The sequence below is a fragment of the Varroa jacobsoni genome, unplaced genomic scaffold (assembly GCF_002532875.2).
Source record: "Varroa jacobsoni isolate VJ856 unplaced genomic scaffold, vjacob_1.0 contig00413, whole genome shotgun sequence".
Classification (NCBI taxonomy): Eukaryota; Metazoa; Arthropoda; class Arachnida; order Mesostigmata; family Varroidae; genus Varroa; species Varroa jacobsoni.
In genome coordinates, this window is record NW_019214461.1 from 133,197 (window position 1) to 150,934 (window position 17,738).

General features: G+C 39.2%; 1 protein-coding gene and 1 long non-coding RNA gene across 4 annotated transcripts; both read right to left on the reverse strand.

Annotated features, from left to right (window-relative positions):
* Positions 1-81: 81 nt before the first annotated feature.
* Hacl (2-hydroxyacyl-CoA lyase) lies at positions 82-9,808 on the reverse strand. Of its 3 annotated transcripts, none has more exons than XM_022851818.2 (14): positions 9,674-9,808; positions 6,941-7,133; positions 6,228-6,321; positions 4,903-5,003; positions 4,647-4,724; positions 4,383-4,452; positions 3,598-3,761; positions 3,222-3,331; positions 2,799-2,962; positions 2,299-2,418; positions 1,950-2,103; positions 1,340-1,609; positions 876-1,062; positions 82-408 (listed from the first exon to the last, which is right to left on the reverse strand). In XM_022851818.2, exons 2-14 carry the CDS (start codon positions 7,121-7,123, stop codon positions 376-378), a joined length of 1,728 nt encoding a protein of 575 aa, XP_022707553.1. In that variant the 5' UTR covers positions 7,124-7,133; positions 9,674-9,808; the 3' UTR covers positions 82-375. The 3 variants fall into 3 exon arrangements, with proteins under 3 accessions (XP_022707553.1, XP_022707554.1, XP_022707555.1); XM_022851819.2 differs by having other exon boundaries at positions 6,941-7,127; positions 9,674-9,801; XM_022851820.2 differs by lacking the exon at positions 1,340-1,609.
* A 1,496-nt stretch (positions 9,809-11,304) lies between these two features.
* On the reverse strand, positions 11,305-17,332 carry LOC111271182 (uncharacterized). The gene is made up of 4 exons (XR_002686738.2): positions 17,034-17,332; positions 16,663-16,833; positions 16,175-16,289; positions 11,305-13,644 (listed from the first exon to the last, which is right to left on the reverse strand). It is a non-coding gene; the product is annotated as an uncharacterized LOC111271182 (long non-coding RNA).
* Positions 17,333-17,738: the final 406 nt, after the last annotated feature.

Genomic DNA, 17,738 nt, shown 5'->3' on the forward strand with positions numbered 1-17,738 from the left:
TGTAGTGATGTCACTCGAGTAGATTTATCATAAACAAAAAAAAATATTGTGTCATTATCAAAGGGAAGGAAAGCACCGTAATACTTTATAAAATATATTTATTTTAGAATGGCGATAGGATTAGCTGCACGCGCGGTTTGTCGTTCAGGTTCATGTCAGCGCGTATCGTATATGATGAAATAAATCTATTACCTGAGGCATGAAAGATTTGTAGGCATATTTCGTTTATGCAATGAGATGAGCAAATAACCGTGGTGTCACTTAGTGACAATAGAACTGGCGATTGGTAATTTACGATAGGCTCATCGAATGGGCAAATCAAAGAAGACTTCCCTATTTTTGTGCTAGCTGCAGTTTGTATCTGCCTGGCAATAGTTATATTTTGGCCCTTGTGTGCCACTCGAACTCCTGAAATCAACGAGAAAGCCAGAAATCTGTAATTTTAATTTATTATTATTATCTATTTGCCTACTTAAAGAGCAAATGAAGTCGTTACGCACGTTCGCTAGATAAGGACTGGTTTCATTGCAAGTTACTTTCTCATATAACCCTCAGCAACAGGAGTTCTTTCATATTTGAGTTAACACTCGAGCCCTGTTACTACTTAATAATAAAAAAGGTGGCTACGTAATTGTATCACGGACTCAATCAAGCTCTCGTAGTCAGAGATTTAGATTTAGCCGTCCAACGTACAGCAGGACATAACGCTTACTCAGATTATTTGCATGTGACTCGCCTTGGCCCGAGATCGTGGTTCAAATGTGTAAAACGAAAAGGACCGATAAACCTAGAGCGCACAATTTATATCAAGGATTTCATGGTGGCAACATCATATGTATGTCGTAACTGCAACAATGATTTTATTATAGAAGTACCTGTGGTTTCCTCTGAGCCATTCCGTCAATGTTTACGTTGATGATACATGGTCCGTCAATGTACGCCACAGCTGCTTTCATTGCTTTAGCAAGCTCCGCATGCGTTTTTACGTTGAATCCTCGTCCACCAAACATTTTCGAAATTTCGTCGTAACGCGCGTTCGGCGTCAGTGCATTCGGAGGCAGCCTAGAATGCAGATTAGATGTATATAGTATCTTAAAGTACTGAAATCAGTGAGAGAAGTGCCTATTCATCATGCCATGCGGAAGCGACTTTTGAAGACTGCTGTAGACGCATTCGACTGCATTCAAGGTGAGTCTATAGCAAAAAGCAAAACAGCTCAGGCCAAAGCCTGGTTCGTCAGATATAACGTTTGAAATTCAAAAATAAACGAAAGCATTATAACTAAATTATTTCACAGAATTAATTTTCTGACTCGGTGCTTATCATTTTATATATTTACGAAAGAGCTTCGTGCTGGCCAGATTGGTAGAACGCTTTCCAGGAGTTTTCGTCAAATCCATTGTAGATGCCATTGTTGTTAATGACAATACATATGATAGGTAGACGATATCTCACGGCGGTCTCGTACTCGAGCGCCGAGAAGCCGAAAGCTGAATCGCCCTGCACGCACGCGACCCGCTTTCCAGGGTACACTGCTTGAGCGTGTAAGGCAGCCCCTATAGCAAAGCCCAATCCAATGCCCATTGTACCAAATGTGCCCGCATCGAGCCTGCGCATATTCAGAATTAATAATGGCTTAATTTTTTTATCTAAATGCTTCTATTAACTAACAACAAAATTATATCACGTTTTCTTTGGGTCCCGTCCGGCTAGTTCAAATTTAAACATAACATTGAAAGCTTTCTTTTCACAGGTAAAACGGCCCAAATTATTTCTGAGGGGTTGTCCTACTGACTTCTCCTGGACACTCGTTAAATAGATACTTAGTCATAAAACTGAAAGAAAAACCATTATCGTTTAAAAGAGCGGTAGCTAACGACAAGTTACAAAATAAAGCCTTATAAATACAGCGCCAAATACAACCGTTACGGAAGTGTTCGTGTATGTACCTATGGCGCGGCAGTATATTGGGAAGCATGGTTCGCCCTATATCCATCGTGTTGGCCCCTTCATTGACGATTATTGCGTCCTTTGGCAGGTATTTACTGATGATCTTATAGGCGGAATGGTAATTCATTGGAATAGCTTTACTCTCCGTAAGGCCTGTGGACATAGTCGTTTGATAATAAATGCATTTATTGGCAAAAATAATTTCTGTATGTATTCCATTTCATAGTAGCTAGTTGAGTAGTATGTTGACGCAGAGAACATGTTTAGTTCGTGTGGAAACAATCTCCTTATCGGCAAAAAAAAATTACAACTACACGTTTATAATTACCAGTTCAGACTTGTGCTCACTTTGAACAATTTTAGCGTTGGATTCCATTTTAAATCGGAGTCCATTGATCCAGTCGGATGAAGAATCGTGCTTGAATGAGCAAGCATCTCGCAGCTGGACGCAGACTGTGTTCACGTCGCCTGCAACGTCAAAAAGGGTGCTAAACTTGTGAGATTTCTTATTGCTCAGATAATACCCTGAAACGAAATAAGTTATGTTTTTGGTCCTTGGCTGATGCTACGCCTGGACTATCTAGGGTAGGCCATAACTTTCAGTTTTGGCCAATACGGCTACTATTAAAGAAACCGTGAAGTACGAGCGGTAGCCATACAAGCTCCATGTATCTCTTCTAGCAAAGTGATTCGGGTGCTTACAACTCGTAACAAATGACTCTTAATATAATAACACAGTTTAAAACGTGAAACATTTATTGTTATTATTTCATAAAAGGGTGGATAAATCTCAAATGTTATCATCGTCGTTATATGCCAGCAGTGGAATGAGCCAAGATTATTTATACCAAGAAGAGCGACTTCAGTGGGCGCACTGTTGTCGAATTCTTCAGCTTTAATTTCAACCTGAATGAATTTGACAGACGTGTTGAAACGTGGTGGCCTTCCAAAGTGCAACATCCAATTCGTGCGAGCGCCTAGCAGCAGGATTACGTCGGCCTCCTGAAGCGCCCTGGCGAAACGAAACGAGTTGATAATTTTTGTTTATTCATTCATTCTTTTATTTTTTATTAAGCAAAACTATGAATTGACTATTCAACCCATGTTCATTTTGTTGTTTCATCGCATTATGACTTTCACATGAGGATACAAGAGCGACAGGAAATAGACCACATAGAAAAGTTTATGGAAAATAAATCTTGTGGGTTAGTAAATTGACTATTATAACGACGCTTTACTTCGTAATTGTACTGTACGTAATTGTAGATTACTTTGTACGCGCGGGTGCAATACACTGGGGATGATCGTCTGGAAGCACTCCTTTTCCCATTGGAGTTGGAAGATAAGGAATACCAGACTTCTCAATAAATTCTCGTGCACTCTGTAAACAGAAAAAAAAACAACAAATTATCGTGAAACTGCTAACTATTGTTCACGAGACCATTGAGTTTGCATTGTAATTTAAGTAATTATTAGGCACATATATTTGAACACATGTCTCCGAAATGACCCAATTTTTGACCCTAGAACAGTTTTTCTAATAATAAAGTTAGTCTGGTCTTAATTGTAGACACAGAATAGCTGCATACTTTTTATACAGGACAGCAAAAAGCCACTGCTATATATATATATATATATATAATTCACCTTTTCAGCACGACCATAGGCACAACCTTTGCCAACTATGATAAGAGGTTTTTCAGCCGTTCTTAGTAAACTGATAGCTCTAGCTATTTGTTGAGGGCAGGCCAAGGATACAGGAGCATCTCCTACCACTTTGGAATGGTAGAGCTTCGACTCATCCGTTTCACCTGAACGCAAAGCGAGGTTCTGATCTCAAAATTAGGTTACGATAAAAACCGACATGACATATCCATTAACTACTGATAATACGTACTATAGTTGAAATAATACCTATGTGCAATTTGGACCTATAGATCAGTATAGTATGGTCCCATGTTCATATGTCCAGTATGATTATAAGGACCCGCTCATCGACAATAATGCTTGCTACCGAAACAAAATATAATGGTTCTCTAAAAACATGTTTCGAGTTCTCTTATCTTAACTACACGACTATTTTAGATCCTTATTTTACCTTTATTATTTATTATTATTATTATTATCCATATTACCTTTTAGAGTTGTGGAGCTTGCCTCCTTCTGAGCTTTCGTGTCTCTAGCCACGTAACATTCACTCTATTACTTGATAGCGAGGTAGGTCAACAGAAGCTAACTGCTTTGATTTATATTACAACGGTTTTGTATAATTGGTTGGAGAGAGCCGATACAAGATCTGCTTTGATACAAGACCGTCCAACGTAAAAATAATTTGTTATCATGCATATCATTGATGAGCTCAAGAATTTTTTTCACCACTGTTTTATATAGACTAGTGGCAATTTCCTACTATTCTATAAAAACAATCTTACCAGTGATCAAATCAGCGGGCATACTAATATAACAAGCTCCGGGTCGTCCAAATAGCGCCTCTCTCGTTGCCTGTGAAAAGAACATAGTACGTCTGTGAGCACGGAACAGGACAAATAATAGACCATAAGGCACCTTGAAAAATTCCGACCTTGTAACTTCTATATAAAAGGCTTATGTTCGTTGTAGCTAGCGCTTGGGATGATCCTCTTTTAGCATTCAATACTGTGACATAGGTCTGTGAAGGGAAATGTGAATCTACAGACCTTCTCGACGACGAACGGAATTTGTTCAATTGAATTGGGTTGAGCAGCATACTTCACATGCATTCGACACGATTCAACCTAACAGGAACAACAGAGATTAGGATATCAAATTTTCACCAAAATCATTTTCATAAAATATATAATAATCATGCGGAGAAACGTTTGTAGATCTCACGCGGTCAAAGATTATCAGTAGTACATCTATGTACAGGTTGTATAATTCGGCAGTGTTTGTCAAGATGATAAGGAAATTTACCTGAAGATATTCTTGAAAAGCACCAACGCCATCAAGCTGCCTTTCACTGGCACCTCCGATTAGAATCATCGGCCACCCATTAAGTTGTGCGTTTGCAAGGCCTGTAACGTTTCTATTTGTTTATGACCATGCTGAACCCAAGTGGGCTGAAAAGGAACACTATAAAAAAAATAAGTCGCAGAGATAGAGACGGAAGAGTGCAGCGGAAGAAGGAGTGATACGAAAGAAACTAAACGTGATAAGGACACTTAAGAGAAAAACTGCTGATAATGAAAATCGATCCAGATGAAGGTTGGGAAAGCGACAGCAGATAATAACCGTATAGGTACAACATACAAAGAGAATGCGTAGATATGTATTGGTAGATTGCTCTGGTAAATTTTCTCGTTTACCTCAAGGAAGGCGAAGATCTTGTGGAAAGAACTCTGATCAAATTATGTGTCCGCAAACTCAAGATGCGTCCGATGACATAATAAAATGTCTTTTAAATGCTAATGTTCTCAACCTACCCCCCAGCACACATTTTCCCAATTCGGTAGATTGTTCCTCAATGTTAACTAAGAAATACATTCATGCTTAATATTTTAGATAAATAAATAAAATACGTGATATTTTAGACCACCTTTTTTAATTCTTAAAATCTTTATATTTTAGAACTATAGTTTCCTCGGAAGGTGTTCATCACATAATTTTAATCATGATTCTATTTTTGAGCTCCTTCTATGTCCAAGTAAAAATGCCTGTAAGATCCGAAAAAAACGGAATACTTTTAGAAGCTTTCAAACTCCTTGAGACACTGGATAGGTTCAAACCTGAAGATCGTCAAAAAATTATTTTTAGCCTATCTTTCCCTCGATGAAAAACGAGTACATTCGATTCGGTAAAAATCTTGGTGATGACGCAACAACTCCTTGCATACTAAAGTTGATATTGTTCGACCCATAGAACTGATCAGATCAGTGTCTTTTTTTTTTGTCAATCTCTGACCGCCATTATTCGTTATATGCTATAGCAATTATTTTTTGAAAAAGGATTTTGTTTCGATACGAAGGCAGTGGCGAATTAAAGTTGATTGAAATAACCCGGCTTTTAGAAAATATGGCAGCTATGAGCAATGATTCACTATAATTTAAATCAGTGGTAGATTTGCATCCCCAATTGAATTGTGACGACGTGTTCCTCTAGTGGTGTCGTTTGCAGTTCTTACGCACAAGTGTGCTTAGTGTACGATGCATAGGTAGGCACCGAAAACCTAATAAACATCTGCACTACGTCATTGTTATTTGATGCATTCGAACGATTATGATTGAACGACTTTGTCTAACCTCCAATTGTATGGAGCACACCGGGTCCGGAAACAGTCAGGCAGACGCCGGGTCGCCGGGTTAGATATCCGATTGCCCCTGCGGCATACGCGGCCTGCTCGCAGCATTAACGAAAAACAAGAGTAATAGTTAAAAAAGATTTTGTGTTGTTTCTCGGCAATAAGATTGCATATTCTACAATGATTCTGAACGTGTGAGAATATATGTTTCTGCTATATTTCTACAATGAATCTTCTAGTCCATTAACTCTACATCGAAGTTTCACAAAAATTTTCTCGTTTTTGACTCTTTCATGTAAAACAAGATGACAGAAATCAGAACAGGCCAGAATTTCCCAGAAAAAAAAAATTCTGAAATGGGCAATACGTGATGTGCCACAATGTGGCCCAAAAATATGACGATTAGTGAAATTAGATGTATCAGCGCAGCGTCGTATGAATTCGCGAAGAAGTTGATCAGAATAATGCATAGCTACACCATAGTCCACAAAAACAAATTGTTATATTGGATTCTTTCAAATTGGTGCTTACCACCGACACGAGTAGCTAACTAGGATCTCCGGTTTTAAATAAAGCCTTTCAAGAATCACAAGTGCCGTAACGGCAGTATGTACATGGGTTCGGTTTACTGGTCTATCTATCATAGCATTAGTATTGATCTTTAGTAATTATTTCACACAATATGATCAGACTCATCCATTCGTAGATACTCACAGATTGTTCGTTTCGCATCCCGATGAATTTGATGCCGGCTTGCTGTGCAGCTACGCTCACCTCGAATACTGGTACTCCGACCACACCTAACATGTACTCTACGCCTTGACGTCGGAGCGACTCCACCAGCACACGCGCGCCATCAATCATGCGGGCCATAACTCGATGACTCGTCGTTGACATATACCTGTAACTTAAATTAAATCAATACAATTTTAATAATCGGATTCGTTCAGATTTTAATTCACTTTTAATTTATTCTATACAGGTCATTACTTCCGATATATACAAACATTCAAAAAAAACCTTCACAAAGGATTTGACACTGATAGTATTGATTTGGCTTTATGCATGTACCAGAACATGTTCTAAAATTTAGGAGTCCTGTTAACAGATTTTAGCTTAGCGTTAATTGTCAAAATCGGCATATTTTAAGTGGAAATAAATATGCAATAATGCGACAATGAAGCTACGGGATAATTTTCATATTTTTTTTTTTAAATTACCGTTACGCTAGGTATGCAAAGAATTAATTTGATTGAAACAAATTTTTCAATAAGGCCAGATAGTGAATACTTTTTAGCTTGAAATTCGGTCCGCACCAAATAGACTACTCAGCTAAGAGCTCTTTATCAACGAATGAATTGCACCCAGAATGAATTTGCAACGAGATCAACATACGATCATCTCGTTGAACAGTAATAAGCAGCTCAGGAACGGTTATGGAATATCCCATTTGTGTTTGATAACGATGAAAATTACCTTCGGTAAAAGCAGTTGTTTCGCTTAGACATCAAAGGAAGTGGCAAGATGTGTAAACGTAAGAGTTCTCTTAAATGTGCCTGAATATCTAAAGCTACCCAATTGGTCTCGTTTATAAAAAAAAAAAAATAATGCCATGGTAACGTGGCCACTCACAGTTCAAACCAGGGCTCTGCAAAGCATGTGTCAAAGATGAAAAGTACTTAAGGGCCAATGTCCAAATTGTCCAATTACTCGAAATAAAAATAATTCTATAGTCAATAAGTTCGGCAGAACCCAATCAACATTTACTTTGTTTCACTTACGCACATGTCAAAAAAAAGTGGTACGCACCGGTTCTATCATACAGAAACAATACTTGCGTAACTATCTTTTCAGATCGCTCGTCCTGGAATATTCGCCTTATAACAGCAATATGGATAATTTAAGCAGTTAAATAGAAACACTATGAAAGAATGCTTTTTTTATTATTGGTCAAGACGTTTGTCTTGCATTACTTTTGGTACAAAGAATTAGACATGTAGTTAAAAATGATTTATACTCTTATAATTGATGCTTTTCGGTATGCAACCATTGCGATGGTTGTTACCTTAAACCGTGCCGTTTATAGATAAGCCCAAGAAAGCAACTGAGTGGACTCTGCCCTCTGTCCGCGGGCAACGTCGATCGTCTGTTTCGAAAGTGGGGCAGCCGCTCACGAAAAATCGAAAAAAAACTGGGGCAAAAATGTTATGCCGCCTCAGTACAATCGTAGATGTGAATTCGCGATTCGTCAGGCCCCACCCACTGCAGTGCTGAATTATGTGCAAATAAATTGTAATTGAAACAATAAGTAGTTACGAAAGTGTCAAATCGCTGATGTATATAACATTCTTTTTCTAAATAACTAGGGTGGTACTTATGCGAGCTTTATACGCCTGATCCGAGTGCAGAAAATATAATAATTCATCCTAAGGCCTTTCGGTCGTCGGGGCCAACTCGAAGCAAAAACAAACTTCCATATTCACAGAACAAAAAATTTTTCTACACGGCATGCCGATTCTTAGGTTCTTATATTTTTCTTCGACATCGAAGTAGAACGAGTGATGTTACGGACAAATCTACAAGAGGTCTAACAGGGTTCGAAATAGTCATAATTAGAATTAAATATCTGCAAAGTTTATGCATCTTATTTAGAATACAAATGAAGTGAAAAGAAGCAGACTGGTAAGCTCGACGAGCCACGCATTGTTTTCAACTACCTTTCTGTTTCAAAAAAACTCAAAGTTGGACATAAGCAAGCTAATAATGCTGATTCGGTTGAAAAATCGTTCGTAAACGTCAAAATGTCAACGCATCCATGACACCTTGACAGCATTGTCTATTGTCTTCGAAGACGGTACAGCACTAACTTAGGCACCCAGCGAAACTTCTTTTAGATAAAGTTCACAACAAACACAGCGATTTTTTTTATCATATATTTTTATGGCTTAAATTATCTGAGACAGACTGAATCTGCTTGAAGTGATTGAGGTAGATAGTCTTTTTTTCAGAGAGGACGCTCGGATTTATCCGAATTGAACTAGTGCTGAGCTTATGTTAAACTTTCGCGCGCAACTGTCAATACCTCCGGTAAGGAACAGTTGAGCGCATGTCAAGACTTACATTTAAACTCTTTTGTGTATTTTATGAAACAGATCAAGCAATCCGATCCTATGGATCGTTGAGGTAGTACTCGAAAAAGGAGTTTGGCTGAATTACTTAATGGTTGTCATTTTGGATATTAGTGGCGACTGCTCACGCTTTACGTATTCAGATATATTTATATAGTCGTAAGTTGTTTCCGTTCCTTCTAATCAATGGCATTAAATTTGTTTGTTTTCGTTTCGCAGAAGCATCACTCAACATCTCTTTCTACAAGTTTCTTCTTTCTACAAACTAGTTTTTGACACGTTACATATGGTGATCTATTTTTTTAATGTTCTAGCTTACCGGTTTCTCGAAACAGGCAGCCGATCAACTATTAATTATCCAGGTTGGTTTTATGCCGTGTAGTCACAAGCGTAACGGCGACATGCCCAGGCGTCCACAGTAGAGAATCGAATCAAATCAACGTTAACTACATCTTGCTGACGGCGGTAGTGAGGGTAGAGGAGGGTGTTGACAACGGAAAGGGTCGCCGCGGACACACCACAACATCCTGACTATTCAATCCTACACCTGTTCGTCCGAGTGCCGAGTCAAGCTTCGTGTCAAAACGCTACATGCGTATGCTTTTATAGCCGTATGCTGAATACGCGATTTCGTTTGCAATATTAGCATTTTGTCAGTGACAGCAGGAGATGAACATAATGAAGAGATATTAGTAAATAATAGAAGTGTCGTTGTCAAAGGCGGTCAATAAAGGCTATACTGGTGTTGCTTGATAATGGTAGACTTAGACACCAATGGCTACAGATATGTGAATGATGTGCAAATTACAACACTGATATCTTGTAACTTGCAATTGGCGCCCAATTATATTTCTAATATTTTATCAATGAAATAACACATCCGTATTTGATTGAGAATTATCTAAATATATTTAGCAATTTAAACGCCTAACAGACAATGGTTCTAAAGGCATATTACTATATAGACAACTTAAACACCATTCCTCAACAAATATTACTTACTTCAGATGAGTCATTTCAGAAGCACTTGCCATAATCGTCGGGATTTCACACGTGGCGTATGTTTTTAGTCGAAGAGCACAGGGAATTTGTATGTCTGCACTTTTTACTTGATTATGGTCCTTACTGTAAAAAATTATGCTGCCACTTTGACGGTGATTATTTGTTAGACGGTAAGCCCGACATAGAAATAACTAGACAACAATTAATGTTGAAATTTTATGACTCTGTCGTCTTGTCCGTTGGTCAAAAACTGAATTTCTTTTTACTAAGGACACTTGAACGAATCAGATGAATCGATAACTCTCGCAATTGAACTGAACGTAAATACGCATAAGGTTTTGTCTGGTACTCCCGTTAGGCGTTGTTTGGTTTTTTTTTTTGTAATTGTAATTAATAAATTAACAGAACAAACATTAACTGGAGAACTTGGAACAAACTAAGGTAAGAACTAGTCTAAAATGTTTTGCCTAGTACTGGGAAAATAGATGCGCTGGTCAACTCTGAATGAAATTCTTGAAGAATATTAACTGCCCACGCTGTAAATAGATAAACTAATATTTTTCTTGCGATTTCGGAGTGGATGCTCTATTGTCCTATAGCTCTTCGTTCCACATTCAGCCGACTTACATAAGCAGGTTTAATTAAGAAAGGCTCGTAATGAAGGAAAGTACAGCGTCATGTTAATTCAACTTAATCCCAGGAAATATATGTTCAAATAATTTATGGTAAAGATGGCTCGATTTAGCCGGTGACAATTGTCGGATTGAATTAACGAAACGACAATTTATGGGGTTACGTTAATATTCTGCTTGATTTGATTAAAAAAACTGAATTTCAATGACATTGCAAACACACACATGCTATAACATAATTCTAATTATTATCATTGTTATTAAAAAAAAAAAACACTTTCTTTTAAAACGACTTATAATTTAGATGATTGTCCAATTGAAAAATTTTATTGAAAAATAAAATTTAAAGTTAGGCATGGCACTTATGTTGACGCAGTGCCTGTTTTTTACATTCGTTATTAACTTCAATTTTAATTGGCAAACTGTTTTGAGAGTAAGCGGCTGTAAGAAAAAAATAGTTTTCTGTTTCTTGGCTAGCAGAACACACAATAGAGAATACTACAGAATAATGAATTTTTTTAATTTAATCATACATACAATTTTATCTAAGCTTTTGCTGTCACTCTAGTACCTATTCGTTTTGGGTTTCAACCATAACCTCGTGTTTCCTGTTAAATAGACCAGTAACCATTGTGTATATTTAAGCAGAAAGTTTGCGAAAGCTTGAATTAGCGTTATGACTTTATAAACGCTCAAGACAAAATCCACTCCCTTACACTTTAGTGACATGGCTGGCGTTTTTGCATGCTTGTTTGATTTTCGAATTCGAGAAATTATTGCTTTAAATCTCCTCATTCGCACGAAACAGGCGAGTGTCCAACGGGTTGAGGTAATGTAACTACTTGCAATAGGTATATATATATATGTACGATAACGAAGAGTCATTCTGAGCGTGTAGGTTGGCTATCGTCGCCTACTTCCTAATGTTGTGGTGGTGATAGTGGTATACATAGGGGAACTGTGCTTAGTCATCTCATTCTATCCACTACTATCGGAGACGCTAGACGACGAATAAGAAGGGAAAAAGAGGCAGAAACAGCAAAGGCAAAAGAAAGCAGAGGAATGCATTCCCCGCGCAATCCTTGTCTGTCTGTTGGGTGAGTGTTATCGCCGTCGATTGTACTAGGAGCAGCGTGCAGTCAACCAACGAAGCGGCAGACCAACCCGCTATCCAGTCCTCGATCCTGCCAGGACCGCCTGCTGCCTGCTGGTCTACTCTGGAGGGAATGTAGGATGCGGGGCATCTCTCGCCAACCAATTGTGTGCTCCTCCTTGTCGGAGGAACCTTTGGTCCTCTCAGTTCTCCACTTACCCCTAAACTCACCCACTGTCCATCTAGGCGACGGTGAGTCGTGTTGAACCGAGACATCGGATCAACGGTAGCAGCAGCTACGCCGGTAGCAGTGGCAACTTTTAGAGCCAAGAAATCTCCTTAAAAACGACGAGACAGAAAGGAAGGGTTTAGCTTTATAGAACGAAATCTACGAGCTCAACTCAGCTCAGCTCAGCTCGAAGGTTTGCGTTCCACAACAGCAGTAGCAACTCTCCGTAGTATGAGACTCTTTCGTCGTCTCTCCAAGTTCGACGTTGTTGTTATCGTCGAGAAGGACCACTGCCGCTTCTGTTACAACGACAACGAATCCTACTAGCACCACGAGCGATATACAACTGCTCCCAGAGCAAGAACCGGGACCTAAGAACCAAGCGCCTGAAAGGCTTGAAGTAGAGACGGGCTGAGTCGAGGCTGTTGTGGAACGCCGATGATATTATCCTTTGAGAGGCCGCATCAGCGTCCGGAGAGTCAGCGATGGCTGGGAGACAGACGAAAGGGCCTGTAGAAAAAGTATTCTGTGCAACGAAAAATCAAGAAAGAAAGATACGTATAGACACACATCGGAAACGATGGTTCAACGCGGCTGAATCTTAGGCAGACGCCACGCCAGCAGTAATAGCGAGGGTTAACTAAAGAAAAAAAAAAGGACGGCAGAGGAAACGAACGGTATAACCGTTCCTAACCTCCATAGCACAGACAAGAGCATATAGATCATGGCTCGCGTAGATCAAAAAAAACATGTAACCAGCCAACTCTGCCGGCTGAGTCACTGCAATCACTGCTATTCGTATCAAAACCACCCACGAATCTCGAATGAGGAATGACCACGAAAATGTTGTGATCGATCCTTGTCACATTATGACGAGCCACTGATCACTCGAATGCCCAAATCTATTACGTCATTTCGTAAGAATACGCACCACAATTTTTCTTATATTTGCATATATATGTATATATACATATAGGGATAGCCATCTGGTCGGTAGCAATTTCAAAATGACGGCCATAAAAAACAACTGAACATATCTACATTTACTACAAACTTTACACTTTTAAGATTTTACTTTAACACAACGTACGTGAGGTAGCTTTTTCATAGCGGTTCATCATTTCGTTCAATTTTTGGCGAATATCTAGTCACATCTCTGAGATGGCGGCACGGATATTTTACTTAAATTGGTCCACAGCTCGCAGATTGTCGTGGCCGAGAACCCCCGGGGCTATCTACGAAAGGGATCCTACAGATCACCGTCTGGTATGACATATGGGTTGGAGGCATCATTGGCTTTTCCCGGCAGGAGATGATCTCAAACCTTTTGGTACCTGAAAGCGATGTATACCGATATGTAGCAAAATACGTAGTTTCAATAGGATGGTTCGCCCCTTTACGCAACTAATAGTGTAATCGCGTTATTAAGGGATCACTTTAGAGAGCAGCTAACCAGTAAACGGGGCAACGCCAAAAAAACCCTCATATTATGTGAGACAACTCCGTACGATTTGTTTTTACGTAAAAAAAGCTTGCTTAACTTAAGAAGCAAATTAAACTACGACAACTTAGGGACAATGAATACATTCGAAAAAAATATTTGCGTTACCAGTTAAGAAATGTGCGCGAAAAAGAAGCTGAAAATTGTGTGAATTCACAAAAACTGTGAAACAAAAAAACAAAAAAATCATATATAGATATAATTTTAAAAAAATAATAAAAAATATTGGATTTGTGTGAAGTAATACTTTCAAGTATTTGTCTCATACGTTTAAAGGATCCATCGAGGCCGACCCAGTAGCATTTCATTAAATAGTTAAAAATGTAAATTTGAAACGAGCTTTGCTAAAGCTTGTTCCGCCACCACATCGCACGTATATTCCAAAGAAAACGTCCGTCCTTAATTACCATCGATAAGCACCACATTGTTATGCTTTTCCGGATGGAGGTAGAACAATTGGTGTGCAGGGAAGTTTAATTCGAATTTAGGTGACGCAGGCTATTGTTTGTGTTTGCTCTCAAAATATGGCCTATACTTAACTGCTTTGATCACTTCGTTTCGCACGCCTTTCGTGGAACTCAGCTTCCTTCGTGAAGAATAAAAGTGTTGGAAATCATGGCGAGTTGTCCATGGCTACATTCATTTGCAATGCACATTCAAAGACGGCCCTAAATACATGTTAGTGTAACGCACACCTATTTCAAGCACAGGAAAAATTCGCAAAAAATATCACGGGATCCACAAACGGGGGAATCGTTGTTAGACAGGTCGATCCGCACCGCATTAGAAAGGCGTGATGTAATAACTTCTGTGATGCAGACGGTACCAAAAGAAGAAAGTGCCAACGAGCGAGAGGAAGACAGACGGGATGGGTTAGCGAACTATAACGATTACTCTTCATAGTAGCAACGTGACGGAAAATAAATGAGCAGGCAAGTTAATGCAGGGGTTTTCGGGGGAACAAATATTCGATACGGTTCTGTGCTCGAGAAGGGGTTCCTTTGTTCAAGTGGGAACGCAAGGGATACCGATACACACATATTGTCAAGGGACACCGGTAACGTTCGTGAAACATAGAGAAAAAAAGAAAAGCCCAACTTGAAATTCTTCGAGATTCAAGGTTTTTCACTCTAAAGGGTCGAGGTACAAAAGATATCCAAAGGAAACATCAAGAAGTGCTACCTGGGAGTATTATAGCCTGCGTGTCTTTGTCAATTTTTCTACGCTCATTTTTAAGAATATTTGTTCTCATTTAGTACCTATAATATAAGCCTACATGAGTTAATCTTGAAGATCAAGCTTTGCATGGATTATATTATATCTTTACATTGCAGACGATTGAACAGAAAGCAATCTTAGAGTTTACAGTTAATTTCGAGCGGCATATTTTAAGGCTTACTAATTCTCTTATTAGCAACGGCACTCCTTCAACTGACTGAGACGCTAACGTCGCATAAAACAAGTATTTCACATAAGCTTTGCTGCTACTTCCACTTTACAATAAATCAATAGACCAGTTTCTAATAGGAATAAAGGTGACTATATGTTGAGGATATTAACTCGAAAAGGCGATAAGTATATCAAACCAACGATTTTTTTATTACAAAAAAATCGTTTCCATTGTCAGATTACCAGCAGGTAGTCTGCTTTTTAAGTTACCATTCTCTAACTATAGTCACTAACCTATTTTATATATTCAAGCCAAGCGGAAACGCCCATTTTCAAATCGATAGGAATTATTTTACGGTTTCTATAAATTCGGTTTTTTCCACCTCTTAACATAGCTATCGATAGAAGGCAAACTTTCGTATTGATATTGCCTGATTTTATTTGTTATACTATACCGTTATAGCGTACTTCATGTTGCTACATCTACGGCGGCGTGCAGCCATGTATAATGTACTATTGCATGAAGCAAGAACGATTCTCCTTCTCCCTATCGGGATGAGCACTTCGCGATCTGTTGAAAGCCTAGATCTGATACTTCGAATATTTCATATCGTAAAACCGGCCAATCATCCTTCGTGTTTCCGATGGGTCTTTGGCTTTCGAAGTGGGTACTGCTCTTCGTTAAAGTGTAACGAAGGGTGCGTCCCCGACAGAGCGAAGCCTTCGAAGACAGAGAAAAAAGCCGCAAAATAGGACTCGAAATAGAAGAAACGAAGGCAGGGAGAAGCCGTACCCCTTTTACCCCTGTCCAACTCTACCCAAGCTTGTCAGCCCGTCTGTGCCATTTCATTCCCGTTACCAAGCCGACCGAATCCCCTCAAGCCACCCACACTCTCTACCTGGACTTACATACAACGAAGGGCTTACGTTTTGCGCTTTACCCCACCATTGGCACCACCTCCTCCCAAACTAACCCTTATGCCCGCCGTCCGTCTCTTTCGGTAGGCCGCTAGGCTGTTACCAGTCCAGGACCCCAGATCGGTTCGTTTCTGCCGCCTACACTTGACTGCCTCGGGCGGAGAGACTTTTCTACAAAAAAAAAAAAAAAGAAAGAAAGGTTAGCGATAAACCAATGTGCTAGCCTATAGTACGGCTATCGTCATGACCGCTACTGTCGTTATTATACAAAGTCTTAAATATCAAAGATGTACCATCTACCTTCCTCGGCCCACGATTTGCGTTGGTAGATTTCGCAGGGTGTAGAAGGAATATTGTGAGTGAAAAGAAACTATTAAGGAGTTCTGCTTTTTTTTTTTATCTTTGAATCTTATTAAGTATATTAAATCATAGCTTTAGCCCATAAGTAGCTTAGTTTTATGTTTTTAACATCCGCCTTTTTACAGTTTTTTGTTACGTTTTAGGTTATATATATAGCTTCAGCATCATATAAATAACTGATTACCTTTTAAGATCTACGATCTCGTTAGATCGCCAGTGCCACACCTGGAAAATGTGGCCGCTAAATTTGCCATTTATTGCATCAGTGCGCAATTTACTAGGCCTTTTCTACGTTACAAGCCGTTCATCGCTACTGGAAGACATAGGTCCGCTAGGCGAAAAAGACTCAGACAGGCTGCAACGTATTTGATAAATTCGAAACGTACATATTAGAGAATTGGAGATGCATTTTATATTATAAATAGTCGGTGGCATATGTACAACAAAAAATTAATTACATTTGAGTTTAGATTGGCCTAGACATATAGCACTGAATAGACTGAATGGAGCCTTGCTCCTTCCGACACAACACGCCTAACTTTAATCACAACTCACAATTTCTCCTTTCCACGTTCAATGGTGCTCTGGAGATATCCTTCGTATCAAAAAATCATACTTGTCCGTTTTTGAATACTGCTCTGTTTAACTTCATTGAAGCTGATTTTATCGACCTCCAGAAGCCTATTTCCGTAGCGCAATAGAAGGTATATTAACTATATTGCAAACAGGATATGTATCTCGCCAAATCAGACGCAACTGTCCTCTTGTCAAGAGTCAATCTACAATAGTGCTCCAACTTCATCTGTATATCGATTGTAGAAACGCATGTCTGTGGCTCCTTTTCACTCCGTCTAACACACGATCTTCCTAAAAAACAACAGAATACCAATATCTGTATGAAAGCACTTAGTGGTTGAAAGATCGAATAGAAATCGATAAAGGCTTGTTTTTTAAATAGTAGCTCTATAATACTGTTTTTGTCCCTTGCTTTTGTCGATGCATGCATACATACGAAACAGACCATGATTATCGCCGTACTACTCATTTCACCATAGCTGCTGCTCGCTTACGAGCACATTTCTCCACTATACGATGCATCAACATCATCGTGTTTCTTCGTTTATTTTTTTCGCGTCCCTTCTTTTCTTTGCTTGCCATCCTCGGTAGTGGAAACTTCGGCGGTCTGCCCGCTAGCGTCGTCTTCCTTCTCGTCATTTCCACCCTTCCCTGTTTGAGCGGCTCGCTGTGAACGAATTGCGA

Bases quoted from the DNA above. Each gene is read 5' to 3' on its own strand.
- Hacl (XM_022851818.2), bottom strand. From the start codon at position 7,123: ATGTCAACGACGAGTCATCGAGTTATGGCCCGCATGATTGATGGCGCG. The intron at 3,332-3,597 runs GTGAATTATATA...TTCTGTTTACAG, and splicing joins CCTATGGTCGTGCTGAAAAG to AGTGCACGAGAATTTATTGA. The intron at 409-875 runs GTACTTCTATAA...CGTTGATTTCAG, and splicing joins TGGCTCAGAGGAAACCACAG to GAGTTCGAGTGGCACACAAG.